Below are 23,830 nucleotides of genomic sequence, written 5' to 3' on the forward strand. Positions count from 1 at the left end.
AGCGGTTGGGGTCTCATAACAATGTATGTTAAAAAAAAAAAAAATTCTGTATGGGAGACTAACTTGAAATGTAAACTTCATTTAATTACAACAACTAAAAAAAAAAAAAAAAGATCACCCCAGCTCCGATGTTCTCCCTGTGCCCAATGGGCCCAGGTCCAGGTGGAGGCTGGCCCTGTGCGGACCCACTCTCCCATTTGGGCCTCAATGTGTTGCCCATCCGAGAAGAGTCTGGAGCAGATGCCGCCTGTCACCCTGTCTTCGAGCCTCTCTGCTGCAGGTTTCACACTTTCTCTGCACAGTCGTTTGGGGTTTAAATCCTCCACTCACTCAGTTAAATGCAGAGCTACTGCCTCAGTAGAGACACCTGACAGCAGTTACTGTCTTTTTCTCAGCAGTTGCTCCACATCTCTTGACTGAGGCCGTGGGAGGTGGTGCTTGGTGTCAAAACTACACTGGTGTTTTTTATTTTGGCATCTTCTTATATGAGCTTGAGGTTCTGTCTTCCTATAAGTGGGCAGGAACACATTCTCCTAGGAAGGAGAAACGTGGCTTCACTCTGTCCCAGTCAGCGCCTGCCCTGCATAGCTGCACATACATCTCAGCAGTGATGGCTCCCCACAGAGAGACCCTTTGCTTTTTCTCCTTATTTCCTCCCTTTTTATTTACCTGCTGTGGAGTTTAAAATATGCAGAAGGAAAGGACTTGTGGAAGTTTGATGATAAACTGTTAGCAAAAAAGGACAATATTGTTACTATTGTTAGTTGCTATCAAGTCATCTATGACTCATAGTGACCCCATGCACAATGGAATGAAACATGGCCCAGCCCTGCACCATCTTCATGATCATTGGTGTGCTCAAGTCCATTGTTGCACCAACTGTGTATTTTGAGTGCCTTCCAACCTAGGGGGCTCATCTTCCAGTGCTATATCAAACAGTATTCTGTTGTGATCCATAGGGTTTTCATCGGCTGATTTTCAGAAGTCAATTGGCAGGCCTTTCTTCCTAGTCTGTCTTAAATCTGGAAGCTCTGCTAAAACCTGTCTACCATGGATGACCCTGCTGGTCTTTAAAATATCGTTGGCATAGCTTCCAGCATCACAGCAACACACAAGCCACCACAGTGCCACAAACTGACAAGGGTGGTAGGAAGACAAGAACAGCATAGTTAAAACAGGAGCTGTTTCTATCCCCATAGCCTTTATCTCCAAGTTGAGGATCCAGGTTTCCTCCTCTTTTCTGCAAGAGTGGGGCCACACCTAGAAATGCAGCCCAAGAAAGTAACAGCACTCTGGACAAAGATGCCAGACATGGGTGATGGTGAGAAGTGACAGCAAACTGAACAGCCACACATAGGAGCTGTATTAATACGTGATGGTGCAGCTGGTCAATGGAATAGTGTACAGCTATGGTAAAGGATGACGTGGGGCTGTGTTTGCTGACGTGGAAAGATGCCTGGGATTTGTTGTTTGAGGGAAACAAATTACACCTCCCCCCCCCCCAAATAAAATGCATATAGCATGATCTCATTTTATTTTTGAAAAATTATACATAGAAAAATTCTGAAAGGACTGCCAGTGTGTGGGTGTTTCGTAGGTGGGATTACAAGTGCTTTTTTCCTTTCTTCTGTATATCTTTTAGCGTTGTCTGAATTTTTATAGTAAGGGTGTGTTAGCTTTGGGTTTTCTTCTGCTGAGTAAGCATTTCCATCTTAGAGGAAAAGAAGAGTAGGATTGATTGGGAGAGTCGACCGTCTTCTGGATAGGGGAAGGGCTCTCAGTCTTAGTGACTGAGTGACTAATTGTAGGTTTAAATGGAGCACTGTAAGTCAGGTTTTTAACAGTTGCTTCAAGGAATTTATAGGCACATCAGAATTTAAAGGTTTTTCAACTGTCTGCCAAGAGTTATTTGTGTAAATGTTCCTTTATCTCCTAAGTAACCGATTTTACATTTTTGAGCAAATTGGCCTGGACCACACATTGGCAAACTGTCACTGTAATGGAGCAAAAATCTGAGAGCGTGTGAGGACTGAGGGAAGGAGTAGGAACGTGGAGGCGAGCATCTTGGCAAGAGGCAGCATGAGCTCACTGAAGCAGGTGGGTGGCAGCTGACTGATCAGCCAGCTGGTACCCCTTGTCCATCACAGGGCAGGGTTTTTGAGAAGTTCCTTGTATCTCTTTCCCTGTGAGGCCTATCTCCAACAATGTGTGTCTCCACTAAGCTCGCATTTGGGATATGAGAAAAACAGTCTCCAATATTTTTATTTTTATTATCCTTGTAGATGATAAATTTGGACAAATAAATGGGAAAAATCGGTGTTAGTTTGATGGTCACAACAGCAATTCTTTCCACCATAAAAACCAAACTAAAAGCATATTGTGTTTAATCCTAGAAGTCCCATTTTTGTAATACAGTATTAAACTAAAAGAAAGACCCCCAAAAGTCAAGCAACAATCTTTACAATCAGAGAAGGTTTTTACTGATTTTAGAAAGTGTATTCTAATCATGTGGATGATTATTTTTTAGACATCACAGGTGTTGTCCTTCCCTCTCCCACCTGGGAGATTGCTACCAGACAGAAAGAGTCTCAAGAGTTTAATGAAAAGCCCATTGAAATCTGTTTACTAGCGTGTGCATTGTTCTTCTGAAGATTTCTGTCGATGGCATGCTGAGCCGTGCAGCAGCTTCCCTCTAAATTAAAAATTCCGATGAGCACAGCCTGCTTTCTGCTGAGTAATATCCTGCTGCCCTGCCTGATGTTGATCTTCCTGCCTCTGCTTATCACACTTTCACACCTTGCATTTCCTGCAGACCCAGGAAGACCTCCGGCCGCCCACTCCCACCAGCATCTGCTCCTGGCAGGACTCTGAGCCTGATGCCAGTGCAGCATGCTCTCGGCCCCCCTCCGCCTGCTCCGCTGGGAAAAGAGAAGACGAGCGGCGGAATGCGGCGGCCAGGATCCTGCAGGCCCAGTGGAGGGCATGCGTGCACAAGGTGAGACCCCAGCTCTGCTTGATTGACCCTGCTCCCCCCAGCAGCCATCTCACACTGCGAGTCCACTGTCCGGCACCATCGGTGGTTGGCACATTGATTCAGCTGACATCACTGAGCACCTTTGACATGCCAGCTCTGTGTCAGGGGCCATGAATGGAGGGAGGGCAGAGTAGACACACCTGAACAAAGTGCCAGGTGGTCAGTGCCAAGAGAGGACCACTTGGGGCCACAGTGCAGGGAACGCCCTGTCCTGCTGGGAAGGGAAAAGCGTATTGGGGATGGGTCCACCTTTGAGCTGGTCCCTGAAAGAGGCACAGGACTCCATTGCCAGGTGGACGGTAAACAGTGACCTACTTCCCGAGAGCCGCTGTTAGCTCACCTGCACCAGCCAGCACATAGTGCGGGGGCAGCTGGCAGAGGTGAGGCTGGGCAGTCACAGGGAGACTAGCTCTTCAGGGCAGAGGTGTCGGCAGCCATTGGCCCACCCCCAACCTCCCTGGGTCACTGACCTCTCTGTTGGCATCTGAACGTTGACCAGCGAGCTGAGGGGTACACTGTAGTCAGCTTGATGCTAAGAACAGCTATGGAGGATTTGAAGTCACCCACAGCTCCCCTTTCTGGGGCTTCCTGGGAGGGGGCAGCTCGGGGCCAGTCTTTTAATGAGGGATAGGAGGCATCTGCCCGATGGCTGCTCTTGAGAAGATGCCAACTCTGAATAACTCTGAGTAAGATCTTCAAGTTTACAGATTGGCCACCTGAGGAGAAATGAGGTCTCCTCGCTCTCCCGTCATCCTCCTTGGCCATCCTCTCTGATTTCACAGCAGTTAAGTGGGGTGACTGGGTTATACCTGAGGAAGACTTTGAACTCTCCTGGAGACTTTTAATCTGCTACAGCAGCATTCCACACCACAGCTCAAACTTGAGATTAACCACCTCCACATTGGCTACCTCAGTAGCTAATGCCCCACACATGACCACTCAGAAAGTCGGTTCTGTGACAGAGTGACATCTGTTCCATCTTTCTCATGTCATGGCACTTTTCCATTCTTCAACTGTTACTCTTCCCAGGCTTAATACTTAGGCTGCTTTCATTCCCCAGCAATATCCTCCCTAATATCCGTCCTTATCTACTATCTGATGCCATCTTGACCACAGTCTTTATTGCTGCTGTTATTATTAAGCCTATCTTCCCTTCACTTCTCTTCACACCCTGCTGGTCCTGGTGCTCCATTTTCCCTACTCTGTTGAGGGGCAGGCCCTTTGCTGTGACACACTTGGGCATCCAGTCGGCCTGCACTGAAACTGGCTGATGTGCATGTCTTCCAGTGTGGCCATTAGCCACCAGACCACATGTAGGATCAGGATCTCAGAGGTTCACATCAGGAGAGACTCGACTTTCATCTGTTTCTAAAAATACATGTTCCTGGGGCCCATCTCTGGTGACTCTGATCCAGTCTATTGGAGCAGCCTGAGAGATTTTAAAGTCCCCAGGTGATACTTTTTATCTTTTTTTTTTTTATTTTAATTTTGGTAGAAATATACACCCAGAGCAGAACATACACCCATTCAACACTTTCTACACGTCCAGTTCGATGACATTGGTTACATTCTTCGCATTGTGTCACCTTTCTCGCCATGTCTACCCATATTGTTTCACCACCATTGACTTAGACTCACTGCTCCCTAAACTTCTCACCTGTGCTTTAGAGTTACTGCTGACAATTTGATCTCACAGAGATAATTCTTTAAGAGAGTGCAATAGTCATGGCTAACATTCTTTACAAATTTAGCTGAACAGTTGTTTAGTTTAAAGATGACTTCAGGGGACAATTTCAGTTCATGGTTTGAAGACTTTCTCAGAGCAGTAGATTCAGGGGTTCCTCCAGTCTCAGTAGATCCAGTAAGACTGGATTCTGTAAGAATTTGAAATTTTGTTCCACATTTTTACTGCTTTTGATCAGGATTCTTCTATGGAATCCTTGATTGAAATGTTCAGTACTGGTAGCCAGGCACCATCCAGTTCTTCAGGTCTCAAGATAAAGGGGGGCAGTTTTTTCACAGGAGGCAGTTAGTCTTTCTCTAATTCTAGTCTCCAGGTGTCTTTGACGATGGGTCAGCCTGGGAGTCAGTGACCCCGACTCCAGACAGGTGTCACCTTGTGACATCACCAGCAGGTATCCAGCCACTCTGCAGCAATCAGAGAGGGCACCCAGGTCAGAACAGCACTTGTCATTAGAAATGCTCTTCTGTGTTGACCTGCGCCAGCATCATGGCACCTGCACATTCTGGCCTCCCAGAGTGGAGGCTGGGATGGCCAGCCGAGAGCAGCTGGCCACCCTAACATGCCCCACACCGTTACCTTAGGGCAAGAAAGCTCACTGTAGTCTAGTCATTGTCACAGAGTTTGGTTCCTTGGGCACCATCAGCAAGGCAGGTCGGGAGCCCAGGACCTGCGGGGCATTGTGGGAGCACGGTTGAGGGGGGCATGGGGAACTGGTTGTTGCTGCTGTTCTTTGTGTCCTCACAGTGTTTTTCCAGCCCTTGTTGACATGTCATGGTGGTAAGACCCAGAAATGAAGACTGTGCTGTGGGAAATTCATCCTTCTCATGCTAATTCATACTTTATTTCTTTATTTCAGAAAAAAGAGGCTCTTCTGGATGAGGTAAGCCAGGGCTGTTTCACCAACCTCAGAATATGATGCAGCAGAGCATTCTCACATTGGAATAAAGTAACAGAGGGGGTATTTAAGGAAGCCACGAAGTGCTTATTTTCCTGAACTCAGACCAGAGCCCAACATGAAGTTTAAAATACATGAGTAATATAAGCATCAAATAAATATTTGGGTGAATTCATACTTTCAAAATTCATTTATTCATTCATTCTCTCAACACACTTGTGCTGATCATCAGCTCCGTGCCAAGCAGTTTGACAGATCCTCAGACAGAGGGAGACATTAAGACAGGCAAGTCGACAAGTTGCTATGATTTGTGGGAGAGTGCTGCTCAGAGCTGCGTCTGTGGCACCGTGGGGGCTGCCAGTCCCACATGCCAATGCCAAAGACATCTACAAAAGAGGTGGCCTTGAGTGGGGCTTTGCAGGGTGAATAGCTCATTAGACGAGAGGCGAGACAAGGGCACTGGGGAGAAGTGAGGGTGGGCCTGGTGAAGGGGGTGTCTGGGGAGTGGAGTTGGAAGTGTGAGAGTAGACTGGGATGTTTTATGAAGGGCAGAGAGTAAACGGAATCTTGAACAGTGCAGTTCTAAGGCATGACCCTTTTTCGTGAGGAGCTAAAAAATAAAATCTACTTTGTTAAAAAGTCTCCACAGCCTCTCAACATTTCCTCCCTGCTCTTGGGATTCTTTCTGGGTAGCAGTTGTAGTCCCAGGTTACAGGGGCGGGTGGGGGTGCCCCATTTCCATTTGGACCACAAAGGGGAGGCCATGGTTTCCCAACTCTAAGGGTGTGGGTGCAGGTTCTGGGGTTTCTGGTACTTTCTTATTTCCAGTCCTGCCGGGAGCTCCTTCCCATTCTTCCCAATTAAAGTATCCAGGGTTCGGGCCCAGGAGGTACCACGGGTGATGCTGATGTGCAGCCAGAAGTGAGAGAGAGCATGGCCTGAGTGGCCAAATTTTAACTTGCCTGCGCCAATTACTATCCCTTTAACCTTGGGCAAGCTCTGTACTCAGCCACCTCACGTGGAGGTGTTGGACCCCAGCTGTGCACCAGGCTCTGTGCTAGGCTCTAGGGAGTGAACTGTGAACCAGCGGGACACAGCCCACCCTAACAGGGTGCCCAGTCCACAATCAGACAGCCACTGGACCCGTGTGTTCAGCATGTGGCAGGCTTACAGCGCCAGGTTTCAGTGAGGGGCATGAGTGTCTGAGGTCTACGTTCAAATGGCACAAGCCTCCCTCCATTAGCAGGCTACTGGATGCCAAACCATTGCGCCACCTCACCCATTAGAGAGCACCCCTGTACTGCTCCTCTCAGTCCCGGCCACGGCAGTCACCACCTCGGTCACCACCACAAGACCCAGCTCCTCGGGCCTGGGCCTGCTCCCTCCAGCCCCTGGTTGTCCACTCGGGGCCACATCCTTCCTCTGGCCAGTCCAGAATTGCAGTTTCAAATGTCCTCTCTCTGACCTTCTTCTCCCATCTTCAGGTACTTCCATTGTACACCTGCACCACCAATTCTAAGATCCCACACCCCAAGATCTCTGACACATTGGCCTTCTCCCTTGTCCCTCCGTCAGTACCTGCTCCCCTCACTGCCCTCTTCAGTTCATGGGCCATCATTAGAATCACTCCCACCTCAGCTCCTTCACACTGACCTTAAAGTGGTATTTTTATGTTGTATGTATTTTACCATGAGTAATAGAGGGAGACCTTCTTCATCCGCCCACTACCAAATCTGCCTATGTTCTCTGTAAGCATGACTGGAACCACACCTCCACCAGGGTGACCATGCCTCCACCGGGTGACCATGCCTACACCAGGCTCCCTCTGTTCCTGCCGTTACCCCTCCTTCAGGCACATTCCTGCCCCAGGCCTTGGCATGTACTCTCCTTCTGCCTGGAAGGCTCTCTCTCCAGGTATTTGCCTGGCTTGTTCCCACCCTCTACTCCGTCTCTACTGAAATATCACCTCCTCAGAGAGCCCTCCATGTCCACCCTGCTCCATCATCTCCAGTCCCGTGCCCTGCTCTCCTTGTCTTCCTAGTATGTTTCTCTACCTGACATTCTGCTGCACTTGCGTTACTCTTTGCCTCTCGGAGTGTCAGTCCCATGGAGGTGTAGGCCACCTCGTTCTTGTTTGCTGCTCTGTCCTGAGTTCCTAGCATCATCCCTGGCCTGTGGCAGGTGCTAAATGCATAATGTTTGAATGAGTGGGCACATTTGGGACTTCCCAAAGGACCGGATCCCGTGCTTATGAGGCAGATAGCCATGTGTGTCATCTGTCATATTCTGCCTTCTCTCTTCACATGTCCCCTCCTGAAGCCTCTGTTTGCTCATCTCTGAAGTAAAGATGATAACAATACCTACTTTTAAGGGCTGCATGAGGGTTCAGTGTGACAGTCTGTGGAAAGTGTGTGGCCCCCAGAGGTGTTCCGTGAGATCCCATCCTACAGCAGTGGAGAGGATGTGGCATCAGTGGGCCTAGGCCCTAGTGTGGTCCTTGCCACTCCGTATGGCCACCACACGGGTCACATGACACCAGACTGTGACTCAGTTTCCCTTGTTTATAAGATGGGAATGTTAGCATTAACCCTCCTGGGGTGGTTGTGAGGTGTGAAAGAGAAATCACTTTTTAGCATTGCCAAAGCATCTGGGTTAAATGTAGCACTCAGGAAATTCTACCGAGTGTATCTACTCCCCTTACTTCCGTGCTCTGGTTGGTATCATTTCAGCAACTCGGAGCCCTCCAAGGAGCCCTGGTGGCGCAATGGTGAAGCGCTTGGCTGCTAACCGAAAGGTTGGTGGTTTGAACCCACCCAGCGGCTCCACAGGAGAAAGACCTGGCGGTCTGCTTCTATAAAGATTACAGCCCAGGAAACCCTATGGGGCAGTTCTACTCTGTCACATGGGGTCGCTATTAGTCAAAACTCAATGGCACACAACAACAAACAAGAACTCCTCACCCTTCCAGCTAATGCAGAGAGGCACCCCATAACTAGCAGTAGCCTTACTGGGTTAGTCCAAGTATCTGTCATGTTCTTAGCGTGTTGTTTTGTCCTTAATAACTGACGTTCTCTTGCCTTCCTTTGTGGTACTTCGTTTCTTAACCCTGTGTTTCTGACATTTCCCTTGCCTTTAAAAAACACGAAGTTTGTTTTTGTTTTTTTTTTGGTAGTTAATATAGAAGCGTCTAGACCTCTAAGCTTATGTTTTATCTGCACTCAATGTGATGCTTATTGTTCTCTTAAAATGTTAAAAGAGCCGTGAGTCCTTTGTCAAGCTGTGGTATTTTTAACCAACACTAGAAGTAGGATCACTCAGAATTGACTTACGGAAAAAAAGTGCTGTCCACAGAACATTGATTTCAGAACTTAGAGAGAGCATCTATGTATATTCCTTAGGAAAATCATTTAGGATTAAGGTCAAAGGGTAAATAATTTTATTGCCATAGCTCTAGGGATTCTGCTATACCCTGCCCTGGGGGTGCAACAATTAAGCACTCGGCTGCTAACCGAAAAGTTGATGGTTCAAACCTACCTAGCACCTCCTCAGGAGAAAGGTGTCGCAGTCCGGTTCCATAAAGGTGACAGCTTAGGAAACCCTATGGGCAGTTCTGCTGTGTCACAATCAACTAATTCTTTCAGAATCGATTTGACGGCACCTAACAACAGCAACAACATATGAAAAGTACATGAAAGTAGAATAAACCATTCTACTGTGAAAAGATAACTGTGTAAAACATGGACTAGTATTAACAGCTAAATTTAATTGCTTTGAATGGATAATTCATTTATATTCCAAGCATCCATTTACTGAGGGAACAGGTACCTGTGTGTTTTTCTTTCCAGAGCAGTGGTGTGCTCCTGACTGGAGATTTCGGGTGAGAGAGAAAGGTTCTTGTAGCACGGTCTGTGACTGTGCAATAGTAAGGGCAGTCATTTTCTCTACTGTTACTGTGTTTCCCTCTGGAAATTTCTTCCATCTGAAACTGCCATCTCCCAAGGAAATTCACATCTGTTTCCTCTCTCCTCTCCCACCAGGCAGCCATCGTGCTTCAGGCGGCTTTCCGGGGACACCTCGTGCGGGCACAGCTCCTGGCCAAGAGAGCCTTTGGTTCCCCAACTCCCAGCACGCCAAGCCCCCCAGGGAAGGTAATGTCAGGGTGCAGGGCTCAGACCTGACATCCCCCCACTTCCTGTTTCCACGCACTTCACCAGCTGGGAGCACAGAGCATTGTTCACTCTTGGCTTCTACCTGTCCAGGAGGTGTGCCTTACCCACCACCCTCCTCACACGCCACCCCGCCTGACACGCTACCCCTTCTCACATGCCACACCCTCTCATGCCACGCCTCCTCACATGCCACCCCCGTCACGTGCCACCCCCCTCACATGCCACCCCTCCTCACACGCCACCCCCTCACACACAACGCCTTCCTGAAACACCACCCCTACTCACACGCCAACCCTCCTCACGTGCCACCCCTCCTCACACGCCATCCCCTCACAAGCCACCCGTCACACGCCACACCCCTCACACGCCACCCATCCTCACATGCCACCCCCTCACACGCCACCACCTCCTCACATACCATCTTCACACTCCACCCCTCCTCACACTCCACCGCCTCACGTGCCACCCCTCCTTACATTCCACCCTGTCACGTGCCACCCCTTCTCACACACCACCCCTACTCACACGCCAACCCTCCTCACACGCCACCCCCCCACACGCCACCCCCTCACACACCACGCCCTGCTCACACGCCACCCCTCCTCACACACCACCCCTCCTCACATACCATCTTCACACTCCACCTCACACGCCACCCCTCCTCACACGCCAGCCCTCCTTACATAGCATCCTCACACACCGCCCCTTCTCACGCTCTACCCCTCCTCACATATTACCCCCCACACGCCACCCCCCCCACACGCCAACCCTCCTCACATACCATCCTCACACTCTACCTCTCCTCACACACCACCCCCTCACACTCCACCCCTCCTCAGCATGTCACCCCCTCACACGCCACCCCTCCTCACACGCCACCCCTCCTCATATACTTCATACTCCACCTCTCCTCGCACGCCACCTCCCCCTACACACCACTCCTCCTCACATACCATCCTCACACTCCACCCCTTATCACACGCCACCCCCCTCACACGCCACCCCCCACATGCCACCCCTCCTCACATACCATCCTCACACTTCACCCCTCCTCACACTTCACCCCTCCTCACACGCCATCCCTCCTCACACACCATCTTCACACACCACTCCTCACATACCATCCTCACACTCTACCTCTCCTCACACACCACCCCCTCACACTCCACCCCTCCTCAACACGTCACCCCCTTCGCACACCACCACTCCTCACACACCACCCCCTCATATACCATCCTCACACTCCACCATCCTCACACTCCACCTTCTCCTCACGCCACTCCCCCACACGCCCTCCTCACATGCCACTCCTCCTCACATACGATTCTCACACTCCACCCCTCATCACATGCCACCGCCCCCCACACGCCACCCCTCCTCACATACCATCCTCACACTCCACCTCTCCTCACACACCACCCCCTCACATCCACCACTCCTCACACGTCACCCCCCTCACATGCCACCCCTCCGCACATGCCACCCCTCCTCACAGGCCATCCCCCACACGCCACCCCTCCTCACACACCATCTTCACACTCCACCTCTCCACACACGCCACACCGTATCACATACCATCCTCACACTCCACCCCTCCTCACATACCATCCTCCTACACCACCCCCTCACACTCCACCCCTCCTCACACGCCACCCCTCCTCACATAGCATCCTCCCACACCACCCCCTCACACTCCACCTCTCCTCACATGCCACCCCCTCTCACATTCCACCCCTCCTCACACATCACCCCCCTACACCACCCCTTCTCACACTCCACCCCTCCTCACACGTCACCCACCTCACACGCTGCCCCTTCTTGCACACCATCCCTTGGCACAGTCAAGCAAGGAAGTTCTGCCCCTGGTTTAGACCTGCAATTGATTTAGCTTTAGAGGCAGGATGGCTTTGAAGAGCCAGAGACAAAGTAGCACGTCCATCTTGTGTTAAGATAAACCGTAAAAACCAAACCCATTGCCATCAAGTTGATTCTGACTCATGGCGACCCCATGTGCTATGGAGTAGAACTACTCCGTAAGGTTTTCAATGACTGTAATGTTAACAGAAGCAGATCATCAGGCCTCTTCCATGGAGCCACTGGGTGGGTTTGAAACGCCACCCTTTAGGTTAGCAGCCAATTGCTAACCGTTTGCACCACCCAGGTACATTTCAATTAATATAGAAGCTTAAAAAAATAAGAAACATGTAAGCTCTCCGTATCAGCTCCTGCCTCCTACCTTTTCTGTCAAAAAGATGAAACATACATCAGGAATCTCGAGAGTTCAGAGCCCACCATCAGGTGAGAGCTGACTACGTTCATTAGTGTCAGCTGGGCCCCCTGGAGAAAGGGGGTGGGCGAGGCTGAGAGCCGCCTCCTTCCACTGTTGTTGCAGCACCCTGCCACACCCCGCAGCCAGAGACACGCCACCCCAGACAGCGCGGAGCTGGAGAAAGCTGTTACGCTGGTCCAGTCTGTCTTCCGGGCACACCTGGCGCGGACCAGGCCAGGGTGAGTCAGGAGGCCGTCCACAGGGCAGGCCTATCTTCCATGTCAGGAGAAGGGCGCTGGAGCAGAGACCATGCAAGAGGCCGGCCACCCTGAAAGCCACCCTAGCACCATCCCGGGGATGGGCTGGTGAGCAGCAAGTCTGTGGGTGCCTGCCGCTGAGAGCGGGCCACTAGCCGTGGTGAAGGCCACGACTTTGGGAAAGTCCTATCACCAGGTTGCTGTGGAAAGGGCCACAGTTCTGACTCTTGGGAAGAGGCATTTCTGGGTTTGTTTCTTCAGACATGTAGCTCAGGTATCCACTGGCTTGTAACTGGCTGGCTGATTCTGTTAACACGTTCCTTTTTAAAGAAAAGTGTGATGTAATCTGTGTTCAGCAGGATGTGGGTGTTACCAGCATCCTTCCTACAGCAACGCATGCTTGTTTCACATAGCAGCCTCCAGGCCTCCTGTGTAGGTGCCAGGACCCTCTTGTTTAAGTCGACTCGGGCAGAGTGGGATTTACTGTAAGACCCAGAGAGTGTCTTCCAGAACACGAGGTCAGGGCTGCCATGGGCCCGGAGTAGACCAGACCCAGGTCTGGTGCTCCGGTGGGAAGCCAGGACTCCTTGTCCTCGTGCCCCACCCCACCCTGCGTGTCCACCTTCCCCATGTGACAAAAGATGTACCAGTAGCTTTTCAGTCTGCCACTTCTCCCTGCAGAAAGAGTGCCAGATCCCATGGTCGGAGCCCCTGTCAGTTGAGATGGCCTCACTCCTCAGCCCAGGCCAGGGCTCCCACCCTGGTACAGTCAGCCTTGGCCAGAGGGGGAGCTGCTATATGCCTTGTCACCGTGTCCACTGGGGACAGGGCAGCTGGCCCTGCAAGGGGAGTTGGCACCCAAGCCTTGCCAGAACCGCGGAGCCCTGATACACAGAGCAGGAAGGGGAGACGCCCCAGCCAGCAAGCTCCTCTGCCCAGTGCAGGCTGTTGGGGCCTTTCCGAGGAGCTTTCCAGCTGGGGTCCCAGAATTCTGGGTAGTTGGGCTCTGAGGCTGCCTGGACAGCCGCTTTCCAGCACATTGGGGCACTCCAGTGTCTTAGTTAACCCTGTGCTGGTATAACAAATATCACAAGTGGGTGGCTTTAACAAACAGAAATTTATTTCTCACAGTTAGGGGCTAGATGCTCGAACTCAGGATGCTGGCTCCAGGGGAAGGCCCTCTCTCTGTCAGTTCTGAAGGAAGGTCCTGTCTCTTTAGCTTCTGTTCCTTGGCTCTTTGGTGATCTTCATGTGGCATGGCATCTATCTTTCCCCATCTTTTGTCTGCTTCCTTGCTTGTTTAATCTCTTTTATATCTCAAAAGAGATTAATTTAAGACACACTCTATACTAATCCTGCCTCATTAGCATAACAAAGAAAACCTACTCCCAAATGGGATTATAACCACAGGTATAGAGGTTAGGATTCACAACACATATTTTGGTGGGGCACAATTCAATCCATAACACTTAGTGTAGGCCTCAGACCCATGTTCACATTCCTTAAAGCTGGAGTCAGCTGGAGCTTCTTTCTCTTTTCCAGTGCTCCTGGTCAAAGGACAACCACTGCAGCTTCTGCTAAGAGGACGTTTGCTTCCACGGCAGACAGGGACGCCTCCTCTCCACCTTCCCTCAGAGCTTCTCCTGGTAATTCCGCCTTGCGTTGTTCTGAGTGTGGGTGCAGGGCTGCTGGCCCACCGCGTGTTAAGTTGTGAGCTGCCGCCTTCAGGGATCATGGGGCTACGTGAGGGACACGGGTGGGTTGTCCCTCCTGCAGCTGTCTCCTCAAGCTGAGGAGACACCTCAACCAGGGCTTCCGCTCCCGTTCTGGGCTGTGGAGGAACGAGAAGCCCCGAGGGCCCCATGCTCTGCTGGAGCCGGTCCCTGTACCACAGCCTCTCCTGCCTTTACGTTCCTTCTCAGTTTCCTCTGGAGCGAGGTGGCTCCTTCCCTCAGAGCAGTACTTTTTTTAAGTAAAACTTTGCTTGTATTTTCTCTTCTACTTCATTAAGGTCCCAAGATAAACTATCCATGAGGAAGTCTTGGGGGCTGGCAGAGTGCCACCCCAACTCAGGAAGTCTCGTGTGGGGCTGTGGCCTCTGCTGGCTGGCCTTGGGCCCACCTTTTGGGCCCAGCATCCTCACATGCAAGTGGCAGTTGGGCCAGATACCCTGAAAGTCACTGTCTGTTCCAAAAACCTGTGATTCTGTGGGTGTCCTTCATATCCTTCCTCTCTTGTCCTGTAATTAGGAACCTCCCACTGCAGTTGCTTGCTTTGATGATTCCTTTAGTGCTGAAGAGTCCTGTTTTGCTGTTTGGGACTGTCCTTAGACTAAGGAATGTTGTCTTAGGGCTTTGTTTGTGGATGTAGTGTCCCGGGTGCTGAGCTATCAGACTCATCTCACGTGGGCACATTTCCGATGAAGAACTTTTCTATACTGAGTTCTTCAGTCTCAGAGATAGAATTAGAGACAGATACAAGTATGGAATAGTACTTGGTATAAAGGAAAACCACAAAAGGAAGCTGCTCTTCTAAACCAGAAACATCCTAGGGTGAGAATGACAAATGAGTGTGCACATCTTACCCGTTGTCAGCACGTCTTTGTGCAGAGTTGTGCTCTGACTCACCTGCCTTTGCAGCTCAGGATGACAGCGGGGCCAGCAGTGGGGAGACCGTGGAGGAGTCTGCGGCTGAGGAGGAGGCCCTGATGCCGGGGGCGCCTGCTGTAGGTAAGTGCAGCACCCCAGCAGGGAGGCAGGAAGGACAGCTGCCCTCAGCCAAGTGTTTCTTTGTGCATTAGGCACTGCCCCTTCCTTCCCAGGTCACTAGCCTGTCAAACTGTGTCTTGGAGAACGTCCTACATGAGCCAGCAATTTTACACCAGACCCAGTCTGAAATCCCCATGTTTGAAAACAAATTTCAGTCAATTCTTCTAGCTTTGTCAGAGCAAACTTTGATATTGTCTCCAAAACCTCTACTTTCAAACTCAATGAAGAAGGACAGGCAGTACAGGGATTTAAAGGAAGACATGAGGATGCCACTGTATTGTGGTGTCAAACCTTGCCTAATTTCATGGCGGACAGTGAGAATCAGAATCAGCACAAGGCTGATTCCTAAGAGGTAGATGTCAGACGTACCTCCTCTCTCCAACCTTTTTACCAATTCTAACACTAATCATCTCTCCCATGGCATTTTACTTCTGTGCTAGGTTGGGTAATCCATTGCAATGGCCACACAGAACTCACAGACCATACTTAGAGTTAGTGGTTTATTAAGGAAGTAACGGTACAACTGCAGATCAGGATCAGGAAGCATGTGAGCAAAATCTGGAAGGCTGCCCTGAAGTGGAGAGTACATCCCTCCCTTTTTCAGTGCAGGTTAGCTCTCTCTGCTCCTCTTGGCCATGCAAGCAAGCACGCCCTTCTCTGCAGTGCACACCCCCTTTCAGCCATGCAGGCCCCCTCTCAGCCCTCTGAGGACAGGCCCCCTCTGAGACAGGCCCTCCTCTGGGCCCCCTCAGGACAGGCCTCTGCTTTTGGCCTCCCTGCCATCAGCCTCTCCACTGCTGTCTGACCCAGCTCACAGCCAGTGCAGCAGTTTTGTTCAGCTCTCTTAACAGCATTCCTAGCAGGAGGTTTCTGTTGTCACCACTGACTCTGCCGCAGGGTCCCTTCCAGGTCTCTCACTGCCAGCTCTGCTGCAGAGCCCATTCCAGGCCTCTTGCTGTCTTCAGTGTTAACAGCTCATAACCTGTGGTACAGCTCCTCTAGGAGGTTCCTCCCCTCCTCTCTCTGCTTCTTGCCTTCTTGCCTCTCTTGCCTTTTATCGTCTTTGCTTCCTTCTCTTTCTGTCTGCTAACCTCTGTGGGGTTGCCTGCTTATAATTAGCAAACTCCTGGTCAATTTCAAGGCATGACCCTCTCACCAGGGCCACGAACTGACCAATCCCCTCTCAGTAGGCCATAGACACTTCATTTGTGTAGTCTGTAGTCACTTTATTTGCATAGTATATTGACCAGTCCCTGCAACAAGCTTACCAGTCACAGGGCAGGCTGCAGCCCAGGGCCAGACAAAAAGTATCAAATCACAAGTTGTTTACAGCTTACTCAGGCAATGCCAGTCAACCTGGACAAAAGTAATAAACCCTCTGGGGTGGAAAACTGGGGCAAATGTAACTCTTCAGGATTTAGGGGTGAGATATCTCAAGCTGTTTCTTCAAAGAACCAAAACAAAAGATAACATAGAGGAACTCACTTCACCACAGTTTCCCAAGCTGAAAACCCAGAGAGACATCCTATAGTGCTCACAGGCATTCTGGAGACTGTCCTATAGTGCGGTTGCCCCAAGGCTTCAGACTGTGCTCCATAACCCAGAGCCATGCTGACTCTGCCAGGCCAGCCTCAGTGACCGTCAGACTCCTTGTCAAGCTAGGTCTGATCAGGGCTAAAGTGTTTGCTTACACTGCTTGCCTTCCCTGTTTGCCATAAACTGTCTCAGAGCGGCTGCTTCCTCCCCTACCCCCCAGCTCCGCAGGCAGAGTGCACAGGTGTGCACGCAGGTGCCGCTCTGCTGCACCATCTCTGCCGAGGGAGTGTGTCTTTGTGAGGAGTGAGTCAGGCAGCTGGACAGTGCCTTTGGTCTGGCTGGGAAAGTGTTCTTAGAAGAAAAAAATGAAATTTTTAATCTCACAAAGTTCCACTTTAATATTGATTTCCTTAAAAGTGACAGAAAAAATGCTGCCACGCAGTGTCTGAAGCACAGCTGAGCTGTAATTTCCTTCCCCCTTTATCTACATCAGCGATGCTTCTCGCACTTTCTTCTTTGGGAGGTGGTTAGCAGGAGAGCGCCCTCCCCAAGCCCAGGGGCCAGCGGCTGCTGTCCTCACCGCCCCCAGTTCAGAGGTCATGAGGGGCCTGCCGCTGCCCTCCCTCTGCAGGGTGGAATGTTGTTAGGTGCTACTGAGTCGATTCCAACTCATGGTGACCCCATGTTTGCAGAGTAGAACTGCTCCATAGGGTTTTCAAGGCTGTGACCTTTCAGAAGCAGATCACCAGGCCTGTCTTCTGAGGCACATTTGGATGGGTTTGAGCTGCCAGTCCTTCGGCTAGTAGTCAAGCACTTAACCATTTGTTCCACCAGGGCCTCCTAGGGTAGATGAAAGGATCTGGAAAATGTAGATGTGATGAAGAAGCAATTAGAAAATGGGGAAATGGCACAACATCCTGATGGCTCATGGTGGCCTTTGGTGTCACCTCCCACATCACCCTCCCTCACACAAGCTGGGCATGCATTCAGGAGGTGGTGTTTTCCAACAAGCAAACCAGCGCTTCTCGGTGCCTGGGACCCCACTCTGAGAACCACACTCAGGGCCAGAAGTGTAGCTGGGCCGCCTCGTGCTGGCACGTCCGCACCTCGTGCAGTGCAGGTGTTTTGATTTGGGGGAATGGCCAAAATATTCCCAGCTGAGTTTGGAGATGGAGGAGGTGTGGCTACAGGGGGTGAAGTGGTGTTCTGGCAAGCAGCAGGTGGAACTGAGTCTCCTCACCGTCAATGCTCTGGCGTGGGAGTAGTGTCCACAGTGGGAGAGAGGCTGGGATGGAGCCGTGGAGCCGCAGAGCCCCAGACGCGGCCCCCTCCTAGGGAGGTGGTGTTCCTGACGCACCCTTCTCTGTGTTGATTCCAGTGGAGCCCAGGCTGTCCGGGTCCCAGCCCCTGCTCTCCAGGACACCGCCTGTGCTCTCTGGTTCTCAGCCTGTGGAGCCGCCCCCTGTGGACGAAGTGCACTCGGATGACTCTGATGACGTCGTCATCTCCCCGTCCCTGCCCGGGAAGAAGAGCTCCTCGTCCTAGGCCCTGACCGCCGTTCCCACACGGTGGGGGCTCATTCGGCATAAGGTCAGGGCTGAAAGGACAAAGCGCATCCTAGAGAACATAATAACTAAAATGGGAAAAATAATTTACCTTGTTAGAAAAGAGTGATATCTACTGAACACCTCTACCCCAGCCCTGGCTCTGCTCCTTCATGTGTGTATTTGCTTGTTGGTTGGAGGCATCCCAGATGCCTTCGTTTCCTTCTTTGGGGAGCAGGTGGGGCACCGTCCCCTCGCCTGAGGCTGCGGTCAGGGTCATAGTTTCATGCCAAACAGACATGAGTGCCCTGGAAGGGTGGTGGATGGGAGCCCTGCAGAGACGCAGGCCTGTCCAGCACATCATGGGCTGCCATGGACCTGGACACGTCGAGTTACCACCACCGTCACCACCATTCGTCATCCTCAACGTCATCTTCAGCAGCATTTGCTTTGTTCTGGGTGCAGCAAGTCAGGCTCACTTTGCCGTGCTGCTCTTTTCAAGAGAGTCAGATGAGGCTGGACACCCCAGGGGAGGGTTGTGGCCCCCACGGCCCCATAGCTCAGCGCAGCCACTACAGGCCACCCCGGGGCAGGGTGGTGGTCCCTGCGGCCCCACAGCCCATTGCAACTGCTACAGGCCACCCTGGGGCCCGATGGCAGCCCCCTTGTCCCCACAGCCCAGCGTAGCCCCTGCAGAAGCTAGTGAGCTACTAAAAGAGCCAGTGTCCTGATGCTTCCTGGTTCCACCCCCACTGGCACCACCTTCAAGGGCCACTGCCCGCCAGGAAGGAGTTGGAGTGGAATTCTTTTAGGGGGTGGACTAAGACAAAAACAATACCAGGTTAAAATGACAGAAGCAACATCAGAATTGCTTTTGAAAAATGCAGCAGGAAGAGCTCCTCCCCACAGCCCAGTCATAGGTGCTTTTACCACGTGGTCACACCGAGGCACGGGAGGGCTGAGGAGGCAGGCCTGGCCATTTGACTTGGAAGCCAAGTACTTGCACCCACGGTGACCAATGTCCTGGCTTCCAGGGACAGTCCCCCCCACTGTGGTGCCTGTGAGCCTCCTCATGGGCCACAAGCTGCCGCAGTGGGGCCTGTTGAATTCCCTCGGGCCAGCAGCTTGCTGTGCTTGGCAGAGTTCCTTCTGGAAGCTCGCCAGCTTAGTCCTTGGTTTGTTCTTGAGTTTGGCCCTTACCAGTGGGACACTGTGAGTACCAAAGGGCATTCAGACCCACATACCCCCAAGTCTGGGTAGTGAATTTTTCCTACAGAATCTACTCAGGGTCTGACCTGCCTGACCCAAGAACTCCTTCTCTGCCAGGCGGGTAGTCTGTTCAGTCTTAGGAGAGATCCAATACTAGAAAGTTCTCCCTGAGACTGAGCAGGCAGTTCTCCAAGGGTTTTGCCCACTGGTGATAGTTCCATCCCTGGACCCTACCCCGCAAACAGGACACCCACCCCCTCATCAGCATCCTGACATTGAACCTGGGGAGTGGGGCGGGCAGGCCTAGGCAGGTCCTTTTCTGGAAACTCAAGGGGCCTTCTCCACAGTGCTGGGAAGGGTTCCGGCTCCACCAGCAGCAGGGCCCTGTTTGAGGGTGGGCACTTCTATTCACTTCTGGTGGGACCATGGGGACCTCTCATCCCAGCTGTATGCATGCCGTCAGCATCCAGCGGGGCTCAGAAGGCATGGGCCTGCAAAGCCGTCCTCAGCCCCCTGCCATCTCCACGTGTGCTCCATTTATAACCGGCTGACAAGTCCAGCCAGGGGCCTGGCTTGTCTGATGTTTTTGTATGTTTGTTGTGTGGTCTGCTAAGTCAGTTTTCATTTTTCTTTCTCCCCGCTGAACTGAACGGTCACTCACCCGGGGACTTGAGGAAGCGAGTGCAGCCCCGCCTCGGTCTCTTCCTGTGGCCCAGCCCACCCACCCAGTTCAGAGGCAAAGTCTGTGGGCCATTCTGTCCAGCACAGCTCCAGGATGACAGCAAAGGCCCACCCACCAGCCTCGCATTCGCTAGGGGCAGGGGGGGGGACTCAGTCCTGTGTTGTGATCACCCCTCCCCCACATTATTGCAGGCATCTCTGCAGCTACTTTCTCACCCTGAGGTGCTCATGGCCTTGGAAGATCCGGGTTATGAGCATCAAGGAAGACTCATTCATCATCAGGGAGGCATGCAGGCCGTGTTCCAGGAGAGGGTGCACAGAAGGTGTACTGGACAGCAGGAGGGTGACCAACACATGGCCCAGCTATGGCAATGCTCTGTCGTGGGCCCCAGTTCATTCCTGACGCCCTGTCACAGGGTCTTGGGCCCATTCCTGATCCTCTGTCACAGGCCCAGGTCCCTTCCTGACAATCATGGGTCCATTCCCAGCGCTTCATCACGGGGCTGGGTCCCTTCCCAAGTGGCAGACGGCCATGCATCCTTGTACACCATGACCTGCAATCACCTGGACAACGGGCAGATCTGAGGAGAAGACCAGGTCAGCTGTGGGCTTGTTCCCCAAGAAAAGGCCCTGAGAACCATAAACATCTGGATCTCTCCATTAGAAGTATGTACATAGTCTCGAGGTTACCTCAGAAAGTGATGCCTCCACCCCGTGGCCTCACCTGGCCTCTGCGTGTCCAGGTGCTCCACATGGACCCCTTGCCAGCCGCTCTGGGGTTACCCTGGGTAACTGCACCATGGCTGTGTCTCACGAGAAAATGCCATGTCCCATGAGGAGGGTGGCAGGGCAGTGCTGGCACTAACTCAAGCCCTGCATCAGGACCACTGGCAGAGGGAGCAGCCAAGGGAAACCCAGCTGGAGAGGAGGGCAGTCCTGCCCTCTCCCTCAGCTGCTTCAAAGGATGGCCTTCAGAGCCTGTGCCGGCTCACGAGGGGCCCACCCCTCCCAGGAGCCTTCTGGAGCCACAGGCAGGGAGTGAGAATGGGAGAGTCCAGGAGAAAGGGGCCTCACCCAGGTGATTGGCACGGGCGCAGACCTAGGCGTGGACTCTCCCAGGCACATGGAGGTCACAGCCACTTGCTCTGCCTGGTTTCCACGGCAATGCCTCCACATCACGATGGACTCAGAGCAGTGGGAACACTAGTGCTATCAGAGGCGTGTAGGTAGTCCAGCTGCAAGGACACCCCTGAGCAGCAGAGGGCACATCTGGAGGCCTCTCTGGCCCCATGCCTGTGGGGGCCACTGCCCCTGCCCCGGCAGCTCCTTCCTCCCATGGAAACCCCCAAGGTGCATGGGGACGCGGACTGGCCACTGGGGCACCACGCCTGTGGGGCTACTGTTGGACCCTGTTCCTGTCACCAAGGCCAGTCTCAGCCAGAGTGGACCACCTGCCAGTCTTGTGTAGGTGCCAGGCAGTCACACACACGTCTAAGCAGAGCCATGACCATGGGGACCAGCTCCTCACCTTCCCCCACCTGACGAGGGACTCAGGAGAAGGTGCCAGAAGGGGAAGGCGCAGGAGGGCCCAGGCAGGCTGCTCACTCAGGGAACTAGAGAGGAGGCTGTGACAAGGCCGACAGGCGTTCGTTAGGCTGGTGAGGGAGGGGGGCTAGCTCAGTAGCACGTTGTTTCCAACAGACGGAGTGTGCCCATGGAGCGTGGTCCCAGAGAAAGGGGTGGGTGTTGGAGGCGGCTCATAGGGTTCCTGTGGGGGTTGGGGGCCTAGTGTCTGAGAAGCCTGTCCTGACTGGTTCACCGCTGTCTTCCCCGTGGCAAAGGGCATTGGTGTGCACCCCAGCCACCCGGGCGACACTTAGCCCAGGCCTGGTGTGTGAGCAGAAGGGCGTATTGGTGTATTTCTGTTTGTCAGGCTTTCTTTTCTTTTTTTTTTTAATTTTATTTGTTGTTAAGAATATACACAGCAGAACATACAGTTTCTCTGTGTAAGATTTAGTGGTGTTGATTGCATTCTTAGAGTTGTACAGCCATTCTTGCCCTCCTTTTCGGCTGTTTGTTGGTTCATCTTGGGTAGGAGGGCTCTCTAAGTAGGCAGACGGTCCCAGTGCCTGCTTTCTTCACTCTCTGACACACGTCTCCTCTCCTCCTGAGAAGAGGGTGAGGGCTGTGCTCCTGGCTCCTAGGCTGGACCACAAACCTCTACACAGAAGACCCGTTAATTTAGGAGAGGTGGGCCAGCATTGCACCGCCTACCAGGGCTGGGCTCAGTTTTGAAGAAGTAAAGACCCCTCCTAAAAGCTTATGAGTGGCCATCCATGATGCAACAATTGGTCTCTATTCACCTGGAACAGCAGAGGAAGAAGGAGACCCAGGAATCAGAGAAGGAAATGGACTACAGTTCTAATTGCCTTCGTGAACTACTGCCTCCTTTACCATGAGAACTGGATGGTGCCCGGCTACCATTACTGAACGTTTTGACCAAAGACCCAATAGATGGATCTTGATCAAAAGAGGAAAATCAGGAACAGGATTTCAAACTCATATGGAAACCAGACTTACTGGATCCATTGAGACTGGGATCTAATTCTAATTCCTGAAAATAATCTTTAAACCTTAAACCAAAACTCTCCCATGAAGCCATCGTTAAACTAAACAATTTAGCCCAATGAATAACGCATGTGTGCCTTGAGCATTGCACTCTGATAAAGAAGTTTCTATAAGAGTTCAAACTGACAACAGTTCATCTAAAGCCCAGATGAGAATTTTTAAGGGGCAGAGAGCCTAAATTAATGGTGATGAAACAATATGGGTAGAGATAGCATGTTGACACAGTGTGAAGTATGTAACCAATGTTACTGAATTGCACATGTAGAAACCATGTGGTTGTGTATATTGCCACCAAAAAAAAAAAAAAAAAGACCCCTGCAGAAAGCCCATAACTGTCGCCATCTGCGTAAAAACCCACTCACGGCAGACCCGCCTTGCTCTGTGGAAGCGCCGCCTGCTCTCATGGGCGCCCCCTGGCACAGAGCCTCTCTGAGGAGGAACAGAGCGCTGGATGTCTGCAGGACTGGCAAGTTCGAGGTTCCCACTGCCCGGCTATCTGGAACAGGCTGTCCCTGCCAGTGTCCCGGCTTGGCCCAGCCAGCCAGGGACAGGTCGTTGCCTGGCCGTCCCCTGAAAAGCGAGAGCAGTGAAGTCTGAACGTTGACATGTAAAAACATCGTGGTAGCTTAGGAGAGGAAGGAGTGGGCCCCCGGGCCTGTGCGTTTTCATTTAGAGTTCATCGAATCTCACACAGACCATCTGTGACCTTTCTGGAGGGAGGGAGTGGTCACTGTGCTGCTCATTACTGGCCTTTGTAAATAAAAGCCCTTCTAAAGCATGTCCATCTCGATTGCCGCCCAGATCGCTCGCTCACAGTCACTCCACGTACATGACCCAGACAGCCCGTGGGTCCACTTCCGGGCTGCTGGCACCTGGCCATGGATGAGGCTCCGCTGAGCACCAGAGCCTTGGGAGGGAAGGGGCCCCGCTTGCACCCTGGGTGTCTGGCGGCCCCTCGGCCTCTCACTGAGCTGCTCTCCCTTTGCGTGAATGAGGTCGTGAGCACTGAGAGACGAAAATGTGCATGCGTGAGGGGTCTTTCTCCAAATCCTATTGAATTTTTGTTTTAGGAACAGGGAGGGAACAGCTTACTTAA

The 23,830-nt window shown here is 52.0% G+C and overlaps 1 protein-coding gene and 1 long non-coding RNA gene across 2 annotated transcripts in view; one reads left to right on the top strand and one right to left on the bottom strand.

Annotated features, from left to right (window-relative positions):
- Window positions 1-18,365, top strand: part of IQCE (IQ motif containing E) — a 59,221-nt gene extending 40,856 nt beyond the window's left edge. The window contains 9 exon segments of the mRNA XM_023740236.1: window positions 2,813-2,995; window positions 5,635-5,658; window positions 9,711-9,821; window positions 12,065-12,097; window positions 12,099-12,140; window positions 12,235-12,350; window positions 13,911-14,014; window positions 15,008-15,097; window positions 18,051-18,365. Coding sequence (XP_023596004.1) covers window positions 2,813-2,995; window positions 5,635-5,658; window positions 9,711-9,821; window positions 12,065-12,097; window positions 12,099-12,140; window positions 12,235-12,350; window positions 13,911-14,014; window positions 15,008-15,097; window positions 18,051-18,217 — 870 coding nt within the window. The 3' untranslated portion in view covers window positions 18,218-18,365.
- On the bottom strand, window positions 8,816-11,711 carry LOC111822282 (uncharacterized). The gene is made up of 2 exons (XR_002825565.1): window positions 11,643-11,711; window positions 8,816-9,764 (listed from the first exon to the last, which is right to left on the bottom strand). It is a non-coding gene; the product is annotated as an uncharacterized LOC111822282 (long non-coding RNA).
- Window positions 18,366-23,830: the final 5,465 nt, after the last annotated feature.

This window comes from Trichechus manatus, unplaced genomic scaffold (genome assembly GCF_000243295.1).
Source record: "Trichechus manatus latirostris isolate Lorelei unplaced genomic scaffold, TriManLat1.0 scaffold00151, whole genome shotgun sequence".
NCBI lineage: Eukaryota > Metazoa > Chordata > Mammalia > Sirenia > Trichechidae > Trichechus > Trichechus manatus.